The 17,776-nt window shown below is 36.5% G+C and overlaps 1 protein-coding gene across 3 annotated transcripts in view; it reads right to left on the bottom strand.

Annotated features, from left to right (window-relative positions):
* Positions 1-3,203: 3,203 nt before the first annotated feature.
* XRCC5 (X-ray repair cross complementing 5) overlaps positions 3,204-17,776 on the bottom strand; it is a 48,242-nt gene continuing 33,669 nt past the window's right edge. For 2 of the 3 annotated variants that reach the window (XM_068687162.1, XM_068687164.1), the window contains exons 17-20: positions 13,003-13,112; positions 12,417-12,513; positions 10,318-10,385; positions 5,425-5,532 (exon numbers count right to left, since the gene is read on the bottom strand). In XM_068687162.1, the coding sequence (XP_068543263.1) occupies positions 5,440-5,532; positions 10,318-10,385; positions 12,417-12,513; positions 13,003-13,112 (368 nt within the window). In that variant the 3' untranslated portion in view covers positions 5,425-5,439. Of the gene's footprint in view, positions 4,643-5,424; positions 5,533-10,317; positions 10,386-12,416; positions 12,514-13,002; positions 13,113-17,776 lie in introns of those variants that run through there. The other variant, XM_068687161.1, reaches the window with a different exon arrangement.

Here is a 17,776-nt window from a genome sequence, read left to right as displayed (position 1 = left end):
TTAGTCCTCTTATTTTCATAAATGTAAGCACTATTTCAATACAGTAAAACATGGGGGTGAGGGCAGGGTGAACTAATTTTTCAACTTAGAGCTTGCTACACGGAAAAATAGCTTAGTGATATGGTTTACTGGAGGACTTGTTAATGTTAGGTCAGAGGTTGGACTTGATGATCTTGGAGGTCTCTTCCAAGCTAGATGATTCTGTAATTCTGTGAATATGGTAAAACCTAAAATATATTCAAATGTTTTCTAAGTTCCTTGTACAGTAAGGACAAAGTACCTCTGCCTCTATGCCAAATTTTTATGTGGAGTTCAGAGTTTGTTCATCCTTTGTGAAGGGTAACAGGTTAAAAAAAACATGCTTTGACCTCTTAATATATGTATTTTAGTTCTTCATATGTGACTATGACAGTACTACAAAAGAAAATTTCAGCTATTTTTTTCTTATTATATGGTAATCTATTCCTCTAAAGTTTCAGGTTCAATAGCTAAAAAAAAAAAAAAAAAAAAAGAGCCCAAGCTAATACAGAGCTTCTCCCAAAGCTGCTTGGCAGGACATTTAGCTCACCCGAGGGACAACTCTGCCTTTCAAACAGTGCACAGATATGCTACACACAAACACCATCTAAAAGGACAAGCAACCTCTTGCAGAAGTCAGTGTCTTCACTGACCAGCATCTTGCCATTGGTGGGGCTTACAAAGACAACTGTTCTTTTCTAGGCAGTAGTTCTTCAAAGAATTTAGAAACACAAGCCTGGATGGGACCCTACAGTCCCCTGCCAGTATTGGGAATTTGGGTATTTTAATCATCTTTTTAACCTGAGTTTCAAAAGCAGGATGAACTTGGAGATGTTCTATGAGTGATATTTGTTCTGGTTCACGTTGCTATATGCTGCATTCCATGTCTTGTGCTGCCCTGGTACTACGAGAAGAAATGAAGAATAAAGTGAGAAGGAATCAAAGCTGAAAGCTTGGTGGAAATGAGTTTTCCTCTGTCACAAACAAACAGCTGAAGTTAACAGCTTACTTCTTTTAGGAAAAACAAAAAAATAAATCTAAAACCCCACATTGCTTATAGGCACAACGGGAATATCCACCAGTATATTTGTCAGCTTAAGAAAATACCACCCCAAAGTCTTCCTCTTTCCAAACAGCCCCCAACCCAGCTGCGCCCATTATATCATCTGAATTGCAACAGTCCCGCAGTCTCAGGCAAAAGCAGGATCTACTACTTCAAATGCAGAATGTAAAGATGGGCCTTGGCTAAAGAATTCACAGCCTGAATAATTTCTGAATTTCCTTCCTAATTATCTAATGCCATAAGATCTACCCCAACACCGGACAGACCATTCTGTCAAAAACAAAGCATCACAGAAGTCACGAAGAAGAAAATCTACCCCTGCAACCAAGTGACCATAGTGCTGTAGTATAGGATCTCCTCCCATTGGGGGTGCTTTGATAGCATGCGTCATGCTTTGTGTGAAATTTTCACAGCTGTGAGCACAAAATGGATTTCTGAGCATTGAATAAAGAAAGCAAGACAAGAAGTGCATTACAGAGTCAGCAGACCCCACTCCTCAGTGACAGAGCAACCTGTTTCATTACCAGCAGAACTAATATAAGCCTGGTTGCTAATAGATTCATGTCCCATTCCTCCTACACTGGTACTGGAAGAACCTTGCTTTGCCTCTGTGGCTCCCAAAAACACTCTGCTGTCCTTTCTGTATTCACAGTTCCAGGCTGCACCCCCAGCTCCCTCCCATACTCATTACACCTCCTGGTTTAATACCTCTGAATACTTTCCACTTCCCAAAGTCCACCCTGCAAAATATCTTGAGTCCAAGTTCCTCATCTAATTGGGGAAAAAAAAAAAGGAGGAGAGGACCTGCAGAGTAGGCAACATATGATACTGCTGATGCAACGTGATGATTAGCCTGCTAGCTGATACTCTCAGCTGTAAGGCCAGCCAAACAGGGAATAAAGGCTGAGAATTTCATTTCTTTCTCTTCCACCTCTTCATAGCATTAACTTTCATAAAACCTTTTTTTAGTTATATCACACTGAAATCACTGCCTCTCCGTTGAAGCTGACTGATACTGTCCATTAAGTTAAAGTCATATCAGAGTGGTAGATAACAAAGATGCAACACAATCACAAGCTTTGATCTTTTGGCCAAAAAAAGCTAACCAAAGTTGTTGTCCCATATTATTATTATTACCAGAACTTTCCAGAACTACTCCTTCCAAGAAAATGTAATTCTGTAACATAAAGCAAAAGTCACAGCCATTATGTCTTTTTTAGAAAGATGCCTTGATAATTCCTACAGCTATGAAGTACAGGACAGGGAATGTTACACTGCTTGCAAGAGATTTGCATGGCGTTTTCTGCATGTTTGGTTTTGAGTGGGTGACTAACAGCTCTATTGCTTTTGAAGTTTTGAAGACCGGTCAGTATTGCAATTCAGAATGAGCATCTTCAGCGTAAAACAGTAAGTAACTATGTCAGAATTCGTAACTGAAAATGTGAGCATAGACTGAGTGGAAGATATCTTCCAGTCATTTAACTTTTTCAGTTGAAAGCTGATTCTTTGGCACAGAACAAGTATAAAATCAGGTTGCTATCTGATAAACTCTCACTAATGCATATCGTAAGCTTCTGATGACTGATGCCTGGAAGGCTGGGCAGAATTAAAGATATTTTGCTTGCCTTCTGAGAATTCACTTTCACTTAATTTAACTACAATTCAAATTCCCATTGCCCTCTTCAGTCCTATCAACTCAGTTACTATACTGAGCCTAAATGCGCTTTATAGGCATCAAGAAGACATATGAAATACTCTGCACACTCCTAAATGCTTATTGCTTGACAGAAACAATACACTCTAAAAATGTGGCCAACTAGTTCAGAAGAAATTGAAAGCTCTAATCCTTGCTTTGATTGCAAAGGAATTCTATGTCTTGTCCGGTCTTGACCAAGACTCATCTCTGCAAAATAATAAAAATGATTTTATTGGGGGTGTTGTGAAGTTTCGTGTTTGTAAAATATAGAAAAAGTAATTACATTCAACTCCTGTGGAAGGCTTTCAATGTTCAATGTTTTCACTGTATGCCTGGAAAAGGGTTTTTCAGTAGTCTCACCTAGGTACTGCATAGGTAGTTAATGATCTGACTTCAGCAAACATGGTTATAAAGAAAAGAAAAGCAATCCATTGAGTATTTTATTAATCAAACTAATTAAAAAAATAAAAAACCACCAGTGTTACACTCCATAAATCAGCCTAAAAATAGATGGTCAAAACCATGGAGTTACCAACAATTTCTTATTTACAATTCAGAAAAATAACTTTACATGAAACAAATGATCTAAAGGCCTGGAAACGTTACCTACTGCCTGCCTTCTGCACTTGAGAGATCTCTTCAAAGTCTGCATGAACTCAATCAAGATAAGACAAAAGAAAGAAGAGAGCAAGTCTCTGTGTAGAGAAATGTGGGGAAAAGCAACTGCTGTTTCACACACAGGAGCTTTTCAGTATAAAGGGCAGATATTCCAAAACATCTTTTAATTTAGCTCATGATTTTTTTTATATGATACTGCCACCACTTTGCACAGTACTTTTATACATTTGCAATAATAAAGAACAGCTTTTAAAGGAATTAATCTGGCGGTAACAAGCATCTGTGAAGTTGTCATTAGTTTCTCTCCAGATCTGTAAATCAAATTCGAGTGTCTCTTTCTAAGCAGTATTTGACAACTTTGGATTGCTTTGTGGAGATAGTACACCATTTTGGTTACCAATGTTAACTGTCATCAGTTATCTATCACAAGTGTCAGCGTACAGCTTTCACGTATCCCTCTGCTCTACATTACCAGCATTGTATTAAATAGGCATATAACAGAGTCTTTTCTCCTTTTAGCACCAAGAGTACTACCGGAATCACAGGTAAAAGTCTTAAAAAATAAAATAATTTTGAGAATCTTTAACTCTGCTGTTGAGCTGACATGAAAGAGAACTTGGAGCACAGAAAGATGACCACAATTGTTGATTTGGGTACAGCGTCACAAGATCAGTACACTTGGCTTTGTTGTATGTTTTAGCTTCTGCTGTTCATTTCAAACCATTACTTTGTAAATCCCTGGCCTAGAATTTTTCCAATACTCCCCCCCCCCCTTTTTTTTTTCCTCTCTGCAGGGAAAAAGCATGAAAACACAACCTTTCTCCTTCTGCAGCAATAATGCTATGGAGTTACATCCACTAAAGATTCTATATTACCTGGTAACCTCGCTGTGACATTTCTGTCTTCCTTCTCAGGGAATATAACAAGAATTTCAGGCACAAACACAGGCTCTCATTAAATTTAGTGGCGTTTAACTAGAAGCAGTTCCACAGATAAACCAGATTCTCTGTGCTAAAGAAAAAAAGAGAGACCCCTTAAAGATATCAATCCTCTGTTCTAGTTTTAAAAAGTCAGATGACATTTACACCAACTGAAAATGTCTTGGACTTCTGCTCTCATTTGAGAAAATAAAGATGGCTATACAGTCTTCTCATTAGCATCCTATTTGTGTGCCATCTTACAGGGAGATCTCTTCCATAACTTCGTTTATTCAATCCCAATGTATCATGCAGTCACATCATGTCCAGCTGCAAACAGAAGCAACAGATTTAGAAGAAAAGGTATTGAATTCAAGAAATTTCTTGTGTTTACAGCTTAGAAAATAAAGCAAACTCAGAAATCCTTATCAGGATTCCAACATAAGAAATAAGAAATCCAACATAAGTGGACCACATGGAACTTAACACTAAAAGTACAAAAACAAACCTTAAATCTCATCTTCGCATAATCATATGTGCAATTTGGAGACTTAAAAAAAGTACAGTCCAAAAGTAAAAATATGCCTGCTATTGAAACTTCATTAGAACTGTCTACACCATCAATTTAAGCTTCAGAGACAGATTTGTAATGACTCAGCCTGTACAGAAATGGCTAAAATGTTTATTAAAAAAACCCTCTTGAAATCCTTGAATTTAAGCAAGTTAGTATAAAAGAAGGTTAACTGAGAAGATTAAAGCATCTTTTAATTTTAAATGACTTTAAGTTTCAACCCACATAAATAGCTGTTCTAGATCTACAAACTTTGTTAAATGCTATTGCTATTATAGTAAATTATAATCTGCTATCAAACACGCAGCCTCATTGGGTCTTTTAAATATACAAGAGGACACAACTAATCTATATAAACACCCATGTTACTACACAGCCTTCTATTTGCCATCATAAAATTACACATCTGGTTGTGTTTTACAATAGTAAACAAGTAATTTCACATGGCTCTTTTCTGAGTCAGTTCCCTGAGGTGTTTTCTAAGACATGTGATCTACTGCTTTAAGAAGCTTTTTCTTACTGCAACTTTCACCTACAACTGAATTCTACAGCCACATCATGTCTTTATTGTACTCACCAAGTCATCAACATCACCACCTTCATCTGTAGCAGGCAGAGGTTCATTTTTCTTTTCTTTCGGAGCCAAGAACTGAAAATACAAGTTTTCTTACATTAGACTGACGAAACTCTGACTCAATGTTAAATGAACTTAGTGATATGGTTTAGTGGAGAACTTGTTAGTGTTAGGTCAGAGGTTGGACTTGATGATCTTGAGGTCTCTTCCAACCTAGATGATTCTGTAATTCTGTGGACAGAACTTGTCCTTTCCATATCAAAACTAATCTGCCTATAATGAAAAATTATCAGCAAGTCCATTCTGGTTTCCACCCTTCAAAACCACACAAAAAAAAAAACAAACAGGGAATTTCCTAAGTCTTGCTTTTAAGAGATTTTTATAGCAGATTGTTAAAAATTGACAAGGAATGTGGTTCTTCAGACAATGCACAGTTAAGCTGCAGAATGCTATTTAGTAAGGATGCTGCAAATATTAGTACTTAGTCTCAGAGGAGATGGGGAAAGTTCATAGGAGAGAAATACTTTGAAGTCCAAAGAAACAGCCTCAAGCACAGGAAGTACTTGAGATGTCAGTGGCTGGAGCCATGGGCTAGATGGAAATTTTGTTCAGAGTATGGCCATTTTTATGTTCTTAAAAGGGTAATTTTAAAAGCAATATCACGCGTAGCTACAAGCTGCCAGGACAGGGACAAAAAAATATGTCCCTATTAGTATTAATACATATGTAAGTTGACTAACAACTTGGTTAGTAAAGATCTTAAGTATGACAACCTAGTTCTGTGTTCCTAGTTCCAACTCAGTAGAAGCTTTTCACTTAATTCAATGAACATTTAATAGATGAACAAAGACATGAATTTAAAAAACACTCTCAAACATGCAAGATGGTTCGAATGCTGGTCTTTAAAAATAGAACAGTCATTATGTAAAATTCTTTTGCAGTAGCTGCTGATACAAACACACCATATGCCCTTCATTTAAAGCACAGCATCAATAAACAGAAGATAAAGCTAACTTGCTTAGATACTGTAACTACTGAAATCAAACACGCAGACAATATCTGGAGTACAACCACCTACAAATTATTTTTATTTTAACGTAACAGTGGAAAAAAAAATAGTAATTTAGCTATAATAGTAAAAAAAACAATACAAATATGTGCCTCCTGAAAAATGTCCAGTTGTCTACAAGTTTTAGTTGTAGTCTCTTTAACAGGATAGAAAATAGAAAATCTCTGGTTATAAAATAATGATATTAAACAGGCTATGAATATTGGTTTTGAGCTTAGGTAACATTTTTCTTTTCTGTGGAAACAACTGGTTTCTGAAAGCAAATTACTGTTTATCTGAGGACTTAGCTTTTACAGACATGGAGGTCATGTAAAAGGCCCTGGGATCCCTATCAGTGCTACTCATCTCCAAGACAACGTACTTGGACTGTAAAAAGCTTAAATGTTATTTTACTTAAATGGTTCTGATCCTGTTCTAGAGCAGTGTCAGCTTTAGACAGGGGGTAAAACACCAAGAAGTTGCCTGCCGCATTCTCCCATCATATCAAGATGTGATCTAATGCTTTAATGCCTGAGTTTGCAGTTTGAATCACTGGAAAAGGCATTCTCTCCAGCTCCCTCTGCTAGGTAGAGCATCAATAAATTAATGTTCTAGGAAAGAACCAAATAAAACATCCAATAGGACGAAAAGCAAATATATTGCATTTGGTTAACACCAAAGATGAAGGATACAGACAATGTCTACCTCGTTGTCTCATTAGCCAAAGGTCAAATCTTTTCTACATCCTGAAGAGCAATAACCTAGAGCGCTGCAGAAAACTTGCTGCACAGACACCACTCATGTTTTAATGTTAACTTCATCTTATCTTACAAGTTTTGTAGCTGCACTAACAAGGATGGAACAAATTAGAATTTTAAGATGTCGCATGCTTGTCTGTCTTTTTTGCTGGAAAAGTTCTCAATCTCGTAGTAATACAAAGCACGTATTATGAAACTAAAAGCTAGTGACATTGTCAGCTCTGAAAGGCATTTTGTGCCAAACCAAATTTCATTTTACGCACTTAATTAAGAGTCAAATGATATTTCCAGAAGTAGCACATTTTTGAAGGTTTCAAAATTAGCTTTCTAGCACTAAATTAGGTGAAGTCAAAAGCTACAGAAATATAGGATGAAAATTTGTAATCGGAAGTTTCCATCAAATTCTATACATTCAAAAACTTTTTTTTAAAACAAAATCTGTTTTGCATTAATGCAAAAACAGATTATACATATATGCACTAGTTGTGTTGAAATCCATTATCTTTCCCAAATTAATTACCAAAAGCACTTGACATTGCTGCTTTTTTTAACCTATCATCCTTACACTCTAATAAGAGTGTACTACTATTACAGGGTAAAAAAAAGCCTACACAGAACTATTTTTCTCAATGATATGAAGAAAGGAAAACATGCACGGATAACTTAGCTCAACCAAAACAAAAAAAGCAAAAAAAAATGTATGTTACCTCTCTAATAAACAGCCTTTAAAGTTAAGTTTTTATTACAAAACAGTAATTCTATGAACTATGAGCCTTATATCCAATACACACCTGAAAAAGCTACCAGCTAGTGACCTTCACATACGAGAAAAGGTTTCAAAGGCTTCTGTGTCACAGAAGACCACACTGACAGTGAATCCCTGGACCTACGAATTTGGAATTATGAGCATTTGACCTATTACAGATGTGAAGAAAAATTTAATCTTATAGGTGATATTTTAAAAGATCCAGCATAACCCTTTAATGGAGGGTATGGCCTTCATTACAGAAAACAAATGAACCTTTTTAGCAATCTGCTATAGATCTAGGAAAACGCTGCCTTCACACGCCACAGAAAACTTGCAGCACAGTTTAACTAGACCAAGACTAGACACAATATCAGCCTCATAAACTGAAGACAAAATTTCAGTCTCTCTAGAACTTATTCCAACAACATACAGTCTTCCAGTTTCATATGTTAAAAGTCATACAAACCCTTGACAGAAAATGACAGTTCCTTAAGGGTTCTGGTTTTGGCTCTGGAGAGTGGGGAGGTTATCTAGTAAATAACTGGGACTGCCAACAGCCTAGTTAAGCAGAGGGATGCAAGCCATTTATTCTGAAATGCAAGGTTATCTGTCACATTAGCGAACTCTTGCACTCTCAGCAGCCCAGAGCTGATTCCATGCAATCTTTGTTATTCCCTTACTTTAAAGGGAAGTTATGGCTGTCACAAGACCTTCAATCAATCACAGAAGAATTTCTTCCTTTATTGCAACACCTGGCTGACTGCAGGATGATGTTAAAAAGAAAAGTCCTTCTAAAGTCAGTCTACAATGTTTTGTTCCAGCTTAGCCTGACAGCTGTAACTCTGCTCCTTGCTACTCTTCATAATTTCTGCTGCATTCCTATGCAGACACAGTATTTCTTAGCCACCATAAGATCATAGTTCAGAGATCTGTGCCCTGTAAGGTCTTTATGGCTAGTAGAGATTTCCTTCAGGAATAGAGGCTATTTCATGCAGCTTTATCACATTTTGAACACCAATGACAGTTTCAGACTAAAAAGTGAAGTTCAAGAAACAAATGGTCTTGTGAAGTTTCAAAGTAAACTCATAGCACTCAGAATATGTAACAAAACCTGATATTCTTTAAAACTGCTGGTTTTAAAGAACAGAAGAATGTTCTATACAGTTATGCATAATGAGAAACAACCAGTAGGTCCTTCACGTGTACAACAAAAAGTCACTCTGACATTTGCACTCTGTATATGAGTTTAGATTTGGGGTTCTTAGGAGCTTGTTTACATTTTCATTCGTCTTCTTTACCTCGAGATAATTTGTTAGATTAAAAAATAGTTTCTAAAATAAAACTTCATACCTACTCTTTAATTCATTCATGGAGAACCTACTTCAAGCCCCTTGTTATTGCTAATGTAAGGTCCAGAAGTTGTAAAAATCAATATAGCATCTTTTAACAAAGCTGCTTCTTTGCAAAGTAGAAGGATTTTACCTATGTTTACGTTGAGGGGTCTGTAATACTGAGACTTCCCTTCTTCTAAACTCTTCAAAGTCATATGGCAAGCAGCAGCCTGATACAAAAATGCCTGTCTTATCCTCTCTATGCAAACAATTTTTGACAGTAAATCTGAATTATATCTTCTTTCAAACAGGCACCATTCTGTCTTTTATAAGTCACTCCTCTGTAACTGTAGCATCCTTCATTCATCACTGCAGTTACTGAAATGCTTTATTTCTGTAGGAAGAATACCTGCAAATACCCCAAATTTCTTTTTCTGAAAGAAGCCAATACAATGACCAATAATAATAGCATAATCTATGATGTCCAATCCACAAGACCTCAATAAAGTAGAAATTACTGCTATCACTGCATATATGATGAAAACAAGCTATGACAGCTTTATATTGCTAGAGTTAGCAAAGCTTTTAGACCAAAAAAATCGTGATTTTTGAACTAGCATGTTAACAACGAGATCACAGCCCTTTATACAAAGTTCAAATAGCAATCTTGCATATAAAATTTATTGCTGTTCCATTAAACTGAGCTCCTGAAATTCCTGTTCTTCAGAAAGGATATTTTCAGATAATGATGTACATGCTACTTTCTAAAGACCAATTAAAATATAATGCTGTGGTACATGCTATGGAATTATTTTTGCTCTAGAATAGGGTAGTATTAATTCTACAGCAAAAGGACAATATTCTTCCTTCATAAGGATCCTATTTCATTCACCTAAAGATTTATACACACCATAAAGAATTTTCTGTTCCACAGCAAGGGCTCTACACAAATAGATGCTCATTAAAAAATGATACCTTTTCAGCTTCTTCACTAGTCACAGAACTTCCCTCTGCTTCATCTTTAGTGATCAAAGAAATTCTGTCTAAAAAAATAAAAGATATAAAAGTATCATTAGAAGGCTTCCCAAAACCAGACTTAACATTAGAAATGAAACAAGTCCTCCAAATTTCAAATTCTCGATGTGTCATCATCACCACCACCAAAAATAAAAAAATATTGCTCAAAGGAAGATGTGACTTGCATAAATGAGTCAACTATGATATAAAAATAAATTAATGAGAATATTCATAAGCTTGTGGAAGTATCCATTTAGGAAACTGTTAATATTATGACAATCAAACTAATGAGACACTGAAATCATAGATCACAGATGAAATGCTGAAAATCTATCAGAAATTACACTTTTAGTCATTCACAGCATGCTCTTCAGTCCTTAACAGCCTTACAAAAATTAACTCCTACCATACAAATACTGATGCTGTGGTTCTACAGAATGACTATACCAAAGTGCCGGTCCTGCCCTGGTTGTGTCTGCACCACCATCCTGTGCAGTGACCCACAAAAACAAAAGAAAAAACACTCAATTACTTTTCATCCCAATTATTTTCCCAATCCAGCCATCACTTGGCTACGCAAACGCTTGTTGCCAAATTAAGAATCTGTGGGTGTGAGAGGAAAGAACAGTAGGTTCAGAAAGGTTTAGCAGCATCACAAGTTTAATGCCACCTTAACATGCCCACAGAGCTACACAGCAGGGTTTCACGAGATGAGTGAGCTTATCAAATAGATCTGCCTTGCTCCTGCTCCAAGAATCACTAACTCATTGACTCACATCCATCCTCTTGGTGATTGCAGTGGCTCATAACAAGGCCCAATGCCACATTTAGAGGAAAAAAAGGGCATGTGTTATGTCACAAGAAGCAGGGAAAACAGGACTTCTGCTTTTGATAGCAGCAAATGAAAAGCAATTTCAGCTACTCAGCAAGACCAGCTAGTTGGATTATCCATAAAGCATCATGATTTTATCATCTTCTCAGAAGATAATCTGCTTCGAATGAAAATATCATCCCTGTTTGTATTTAATTATTTTCTGAGAAATATAGTCCAATTTGTTGAAAACTCTGGTTTGAACCAACTAAAAATATTAAAACAGTATTCTAAGCATGACTTAAAAAGATCCAAGTTTCCTACTTCCAAAGGGTTTTTTTGTGTGTTTTTTTTTTTCCTCTTCAGATTTGTTCAGAGACAGTACCCTACAATAGCCTTTGAGAGTTGCCTTGTGCTGTTGGTTTTGGTTAATAAACAAATTCCCATCCTATATTTTGAAATAGTTAGATAAAGCAGGCATTAAACACAGTCTGGAGTCCTTCATTTTGAGAGGTGCTATATAAAAGCATATAATTGCATTTTATAGCATGCACCCTTAAATACACAGTTGGGCATTTAACAGATTTTCCTAGCACTGATTCCAATTAAAAACAAGAGTATGATGTAAAAGATGTTTTTTATAGCCCACCACGCTTCATATTTGTGAAAATGTTCCTTTATTTATCACTTGCGTAGTCTCTGAAGCTCTTTTGGAATCGCATTGCCCTGTATCTCCCAGTTTAATCATAGGTAGGTGTCATATTACCACATATTTGGTTCTTCAAGTTGCTTAAATACAAAACAATCAGTGACATATTTCAATGTTATTCATGCCTTTTTTGAGGCTGAATTTGGAAGCATCTTTTTATATATAAGCTGCACAAGTTTTTCCACTTATCTTCAAATTCACCTGAAATCCTATCTCGTTCTCCTTACCTTGTGACATTTAATTTGTCTCTTTTCTTACACAATTCGTTTACTATTTCAACACGACTTGGCAAGACATTATGAAATCTTACTGGTAGGAAACAATTAGGACAAAAAAAGGAAGCTGTAATGTGAAAGAAATGGATGTTGCTGTTGTGATTGTTTATTTTTTTTTTCTTTTTACAGAGGCTGCGGGAATGACCTAAATCAAAATGTTGCTCTAGGTTTAGTTTCAGTGTCCCATTGCTAACATAAGGTTTTCACCTACATAACGAATAATAAAAGTAGAAATACTTTAAAAAGTGGAATGCCATCATACCTTGTACCACAATCTCCCAGAAATCAACTAAGGCTTTGTCTTCCACCTTTGATTTCAGGGCCTGCAGAAAATCATTAAAGCACCGCACCTTGGACAGCTGAAAAAAATAACAGCAATGATTACAGGGCAATATGGAAATAGCTGCAAACGTTAATTCTTCATGAAGTCATATAAAATGGTGAGCATAAATCATTACACATTTTAATTCTTCTAGAACCAAGAGTTCTAAGGAAAAGTGAGCCACAAAAAAAACAGAACTACAAATCTCTGTAGCTTTTCGAAACTTGTTTTAATAGAACTTTGTGCACTAGCATATTTTTCTTTTATAAACATCAGGCCACAGGCCTTGTGATTTTATGTTTCAAAGAACAAAAATAACAGTATGTAACACCACAGAATCTAGTCCTTATTCAAGTTAAGAATAAAGAAACACAAATGGAAATATGTTTCTAAACTTTCAAACAGCATAAGCGATTAAAATCTTTTTAATCTACTTCTCCTGTAGCAATAAATTACCACATTTTCAATATAGCGAATAGGCCCATCATATCTTCAATTTGGAAGAGTTTTCACATATTAACATTACCTTTATGGACTCCTCTCTGAAAACTCTGATACAATTGATCCCTTTCATGTAGTACTGTGAACTTTTATGTTCCAGAAACTGATCAATGCGGTTTATCAGCTGCTGACTCACTGAAAGACAAGGAGGAATAAATAAGCAAACTAAATAATGTACAATTCCTCAGCAAAATAAATAAATAAATTCATTTGCATCTCTTTCTATTCTACCTTGACAGGCATCAAAAGAGTTAATCACACCCATACTGCCTCAGACAACTCAATTTCATAATTGACAGTATCTAAGCTACTGACAATTACTGCAGCCTCCTTGAAAAAGCTAGATATACTGGGAAGAAACTCAAGCATAGCCAAGGTAAAATTCCAAACCTAAAAGCCAAGAGAAAAGCACTGGCCTAACTTTTTTCACAGGAAGTAAAACTAGAATATTTGGAATCCTAAAGCTGAGCAATGTTATATTTTACAACTCTAAAAAACAGAGCCCAAAAACATCCTTTGAAACACATGCTTATTTCAATGAAAGGGTTAAATTTACAACGAAGATGTAATAACATCAAAGCAATCGCTGTATTCCACCATGCTTACCATAATCATGGATGTAACAGCCAGTACTTACTGTTTTCTATTAAATGCCTAACTGAACTGGATCTGAAGGATACCACCTCTGAAGAGATGAGTGAAACAAGAAGTGTTTGATATTCTCCCACTAGCTTTTGACTCTAGTGAGTTGCTAGAAAAGGAGGCAGACAGCGGGTCTGTCCAACAGCAGCTATCACACAAGAAAGTGTGCTAAATTGCCTACTGCTCCAGAGGTGATCAACTCACTCTTTATTTATATTACCAGTAGCTGACAAACTAAATTGAAGTCTCACTACTTAAGCTCCTCGAGTTAAGTCAGTCCATTTTTTTCATGGTTAACGATTTTCTCATTAAATGTTCTAATTTCTTACGAATTGCACTGATAAAAGCAAGTCCTGCTGCTGGTGGTGGGTTGTTGTGGTTTTTGGGGTTTTTTGGTTTGTTTTTTTAAATGCTGCCTTTTCATTGATGTGTTAAATTAAAACCCCAGGCGCTACCAGGGTGCAATAAAAGTCTTTATTGTCAGAATGATTCCAGCGAACTGCTTGGAATTATCAGATCCTCTACTTCTTTTGCATTACTTTTTTTTTTTTTTTTGTAAGAAACCTTTTCTATTTGATTGCCCTGGCAGGCATCAGAAGAACACTGTTTCTTGCTACTGCCTGTGAGCTCCTTTTTGAAATCTGTTTCCAAATCTGAAACAAACAAAAAAAAAAGCCCTGCAGTATTTTAATAGGCAACGAAACATCAAAATTATGCAGGAAACATGGCAACAATAAGTCAGATTCTTTTAATGTCTTGAAACAACGTGGCTAAAATTCGGTCTGTCCACTGGGCCTGCACTAAATGACAGACCAATGATTGACGAACACAAAACGGAATTTTTGTGCTCTGACTGGACTACCAAATTACTGTAGGGGAACAGAGAAAATACTGGAGACAGCAGAACAGGATTATAACTGGAACTTCTCCAAAGTGGACTTTGTGCCATTACACCTACAGGTCTGAGAATTTTGTTTCTTTTTCTTCCCTTTCTTCTGCTACCTATCATCTGCCTTTCCGTTAGTGTGAGTATTTGCTTTTGGGTGATGCAAAAAGTGAGTACAGAGTGGAGAACTACAAGTAAAAATACTTCAGTAGAAGATCTTAATTCATTCAGAAATTAATCACTGCCCACTGGCACTGAGGCACATTTCGTACTCTAAAATACATTCACCAGTGCTGTTACTTCTTGTGAAATATGCCATGAACAATTATATTCACTTGTTATCTGAATAGTTACGGTACAAAAGCGTAGTTATATTCTCACATTTCTTCAATTTGTGGTCTTGATTACTATGCCAAACAGAATGCAGCTTAATAATAGTTGAGACTGTGTTATTGTCCAGGTTCAATTCCTTGTTGGTACCTTTAATTCCAAGGTGATTCCTTGTTAAAAACATAGCTCCTTCTGTAGACAAATGACTCCTATTATTAGCAACCTTTTGACTTATCCAGTGGTGGTGATAATGATTTGTATTAATGGACAGTGTTTAAAGTAAGAGTCACTGACAAATGAGTTAAACTACCTGATAATGGACTTTAAACAGCTGCTCTGTGAGGATGATCTTTTAGTACCTGACAAGAAGAAACAGTTTCTAAACAGAAAAGTGTCCTAATTTTTAAGGATTTCCTTCATCTTTAAGTCAAGAAATAAGGCCCTTACCAAGAGCTACTAAGCTACTGCAGTGTGCTGTAAAGTACTGCTTAGTTTTGGGATGGTCTCTCTAAATGGCCAGTAACTGTGGGTATGGATCAGGATGATTTAAGACTGGATATCCAACGGACGTTTGGCCCAAACCCCACTCAGATCAGGGTCATGGTGAACCAGGTGGTTCAGTGCTCCAAGCAATTTAGTTTCAAGTAGCTCTAAAAATGGAGTCTCCAAGTTGTCCAGGCCCCTCTTTTCATGTTTGACTACCATCGCTGTGATTTTTCTCCCCCATATCTAATCCAAATGCTGTTTGTTGCTACTCAGAGCTCTGTGTCTCACCCAATTGCTATACCCTTCACAGAAAAGTCTGGCCTCATCTTCTCTGTGAAGCAGACAGAGAAAAAACTTCAGTGATTTTTTTTTTATACTCAAGTATTTGGTCACATTCTAATGACTGAATTGCTTCCATTAAACCAGTCATTGCACTTGGCCTAACTAGCAATAGCATATGAATACTCTGCTATATACAAATATATCCAGTCAGATAAAAATAGAGACAAACAGCAAAGACACATGCCAATAAAAAGCAAACACTAGTGTTTTGTTTTAAATGTATCTTTGGTCTAGAAAGGTAGCTAACTGAACACCTTCCTAGAGAAAATCTGTAAATAAAATATCTGTCTAATAAGTTTCCATTGCAAATCTGTTATACACAATTCTTTTCTGCACATGAAGCATCCAGTGTGAAATGCTCTGGTTACAAATTTTACTAAGAAATGATCTACATGCCATGGCAAGAGCGTCACCTCAGGCAAGACGAAGTATTTACCAACATCTACACATGCAATTGCTGACTGACTCAACCTTATTTTCCAAAAAATGCCTAGGAAAAAAAAAATATTGACAAACTTACTGCAAACATAAAAACAGAGTCAAGTGGAATTTCTCTCTGGACACGTTTTTTAACATCCATAAACTGTACAGTTATCAATGCAGATTTATCTCTGGCAATCAGTAAAAACAAAAAAAAGCTCTTTCAGCTACAAACACCATGTTCTCAGAGAGTAGTCCTATAAGTGCCAACGATATCTGACCTATAACTTCCACATAACATTTAGAAACCAAAGAAAATGCTACATGTGTCACTATCTCTTTACTTAAAGCCATTCTATCTTCTACAGAATTGTATGAAAACACCACACCCTATACCAGACGTTATCTGCTTCCCAGAAATACAGACATGAATGGAAATCTGTAAATAGGCCAACAGGATTGAAATAGTAGTCATGGGGCTATTTCTTCCACACTATGAAGGTGGCAAACAGTCACTCTATTTGAGAGTCTTCTCTGCAGGCACAACGATGAAGAAGTTCATCGTACAGCCATGAGAATAAAGATTCTACTCAGGCACACTCATCTATTTCATTTGCATTCATTGATAAAAACGTCAGGAGTAGTTATCAGAAAACTGCTCTTTGTGATGACTGCGCACTTGTAACCTGTTCAAAAGAAGACCTGCATAAAATGACAGATCTGCAGCCATGCATGCAAACGAGGAAGTAAAAACATCCAGAGAGGAAACTCAGTGCTCCTTACGTGAGCAATGAACACGAACCTGTACGTTGGCACCCTCACACACAACTCATCACGTGAACTCTGAGTGTGTCCCTACTATAATACACACAGATGTCAATTAAAAATGAAGTTGATAGAATTTTGAGTTCAGAATTTGAGCTGCTAGCCTCCGAAAAGCTACCCCTGAGACCCTTGCCAATACGAAATTCTTCATTTTTCTAGAGAATGTATTAACACGTTACCAAAACAGACATTACTCTACTTGCTAGGAATAAATACGCCATTTCTCCTGCTCTGGTCTGCTGTGCAGCACACAGACACTGTGCAAGCTGCACTTTGGCTTCTCCTATGAATGGCAGAAGCCCTGACCATCAAATACCAGTGAGGCCACTGCAGCAGATGGTAACTCACAGCTTAATTAAGATCCTTGCTGACAGTCTCTAAACTACAATTCTTGCTATTGCTACAACTTCTCTATCTACCAAAAAACAAAACAAAAACACAACCTTCATCCACTTCCATGCAAACAGTTAAAAGGCCTCTGTCTTCTGAATAAATCTATAAAAATTTTTGAAGTCAACTTTTTCCCCATATCCCTCAATTTTATTGGCTTCCACTGTTCCATGGAGGGATTCTGTTGCTGTTTTTCAGGGAGGGAAGGAAGAAGGAACTGCTGCCTTTTTTCAAACGAGAACATGGGCTCTAACCAGTTTGAAGACTACATTGGATCATCTTTTTATATTGCAAAGAAACAAAACAGGGTAAAACCTGTCTGCATCTTGACACACAAAACTGCTACGTATAAACTACTGACTACAATAAACTACTAGAATGCCTGCAATAGATTACCCTTTCCTGAAAGGACATTTTAAATTTTTTTAACCCTGCTAGAGCATGTAAAGAGTTTCCTCATTAAATTTGATATAAAACT

This window comes from Anas acuta, chromosome 6 (genome assembly GCF_963932015.1).
Source record: "Anas acuta chromosome 6, bAnaAcu1.1, whole genome shotgun sequence".
NCBI lineage: Eukaryota > Metazoa > Chordata > Aves > Anseriformes > Anatidae > Anas > Anas acuta.
The sequence above is the reverse complement of the archived record's forward strand: the minus strand, read 5'-3'. Positions and strand labels throughout refer to the sequence as shown.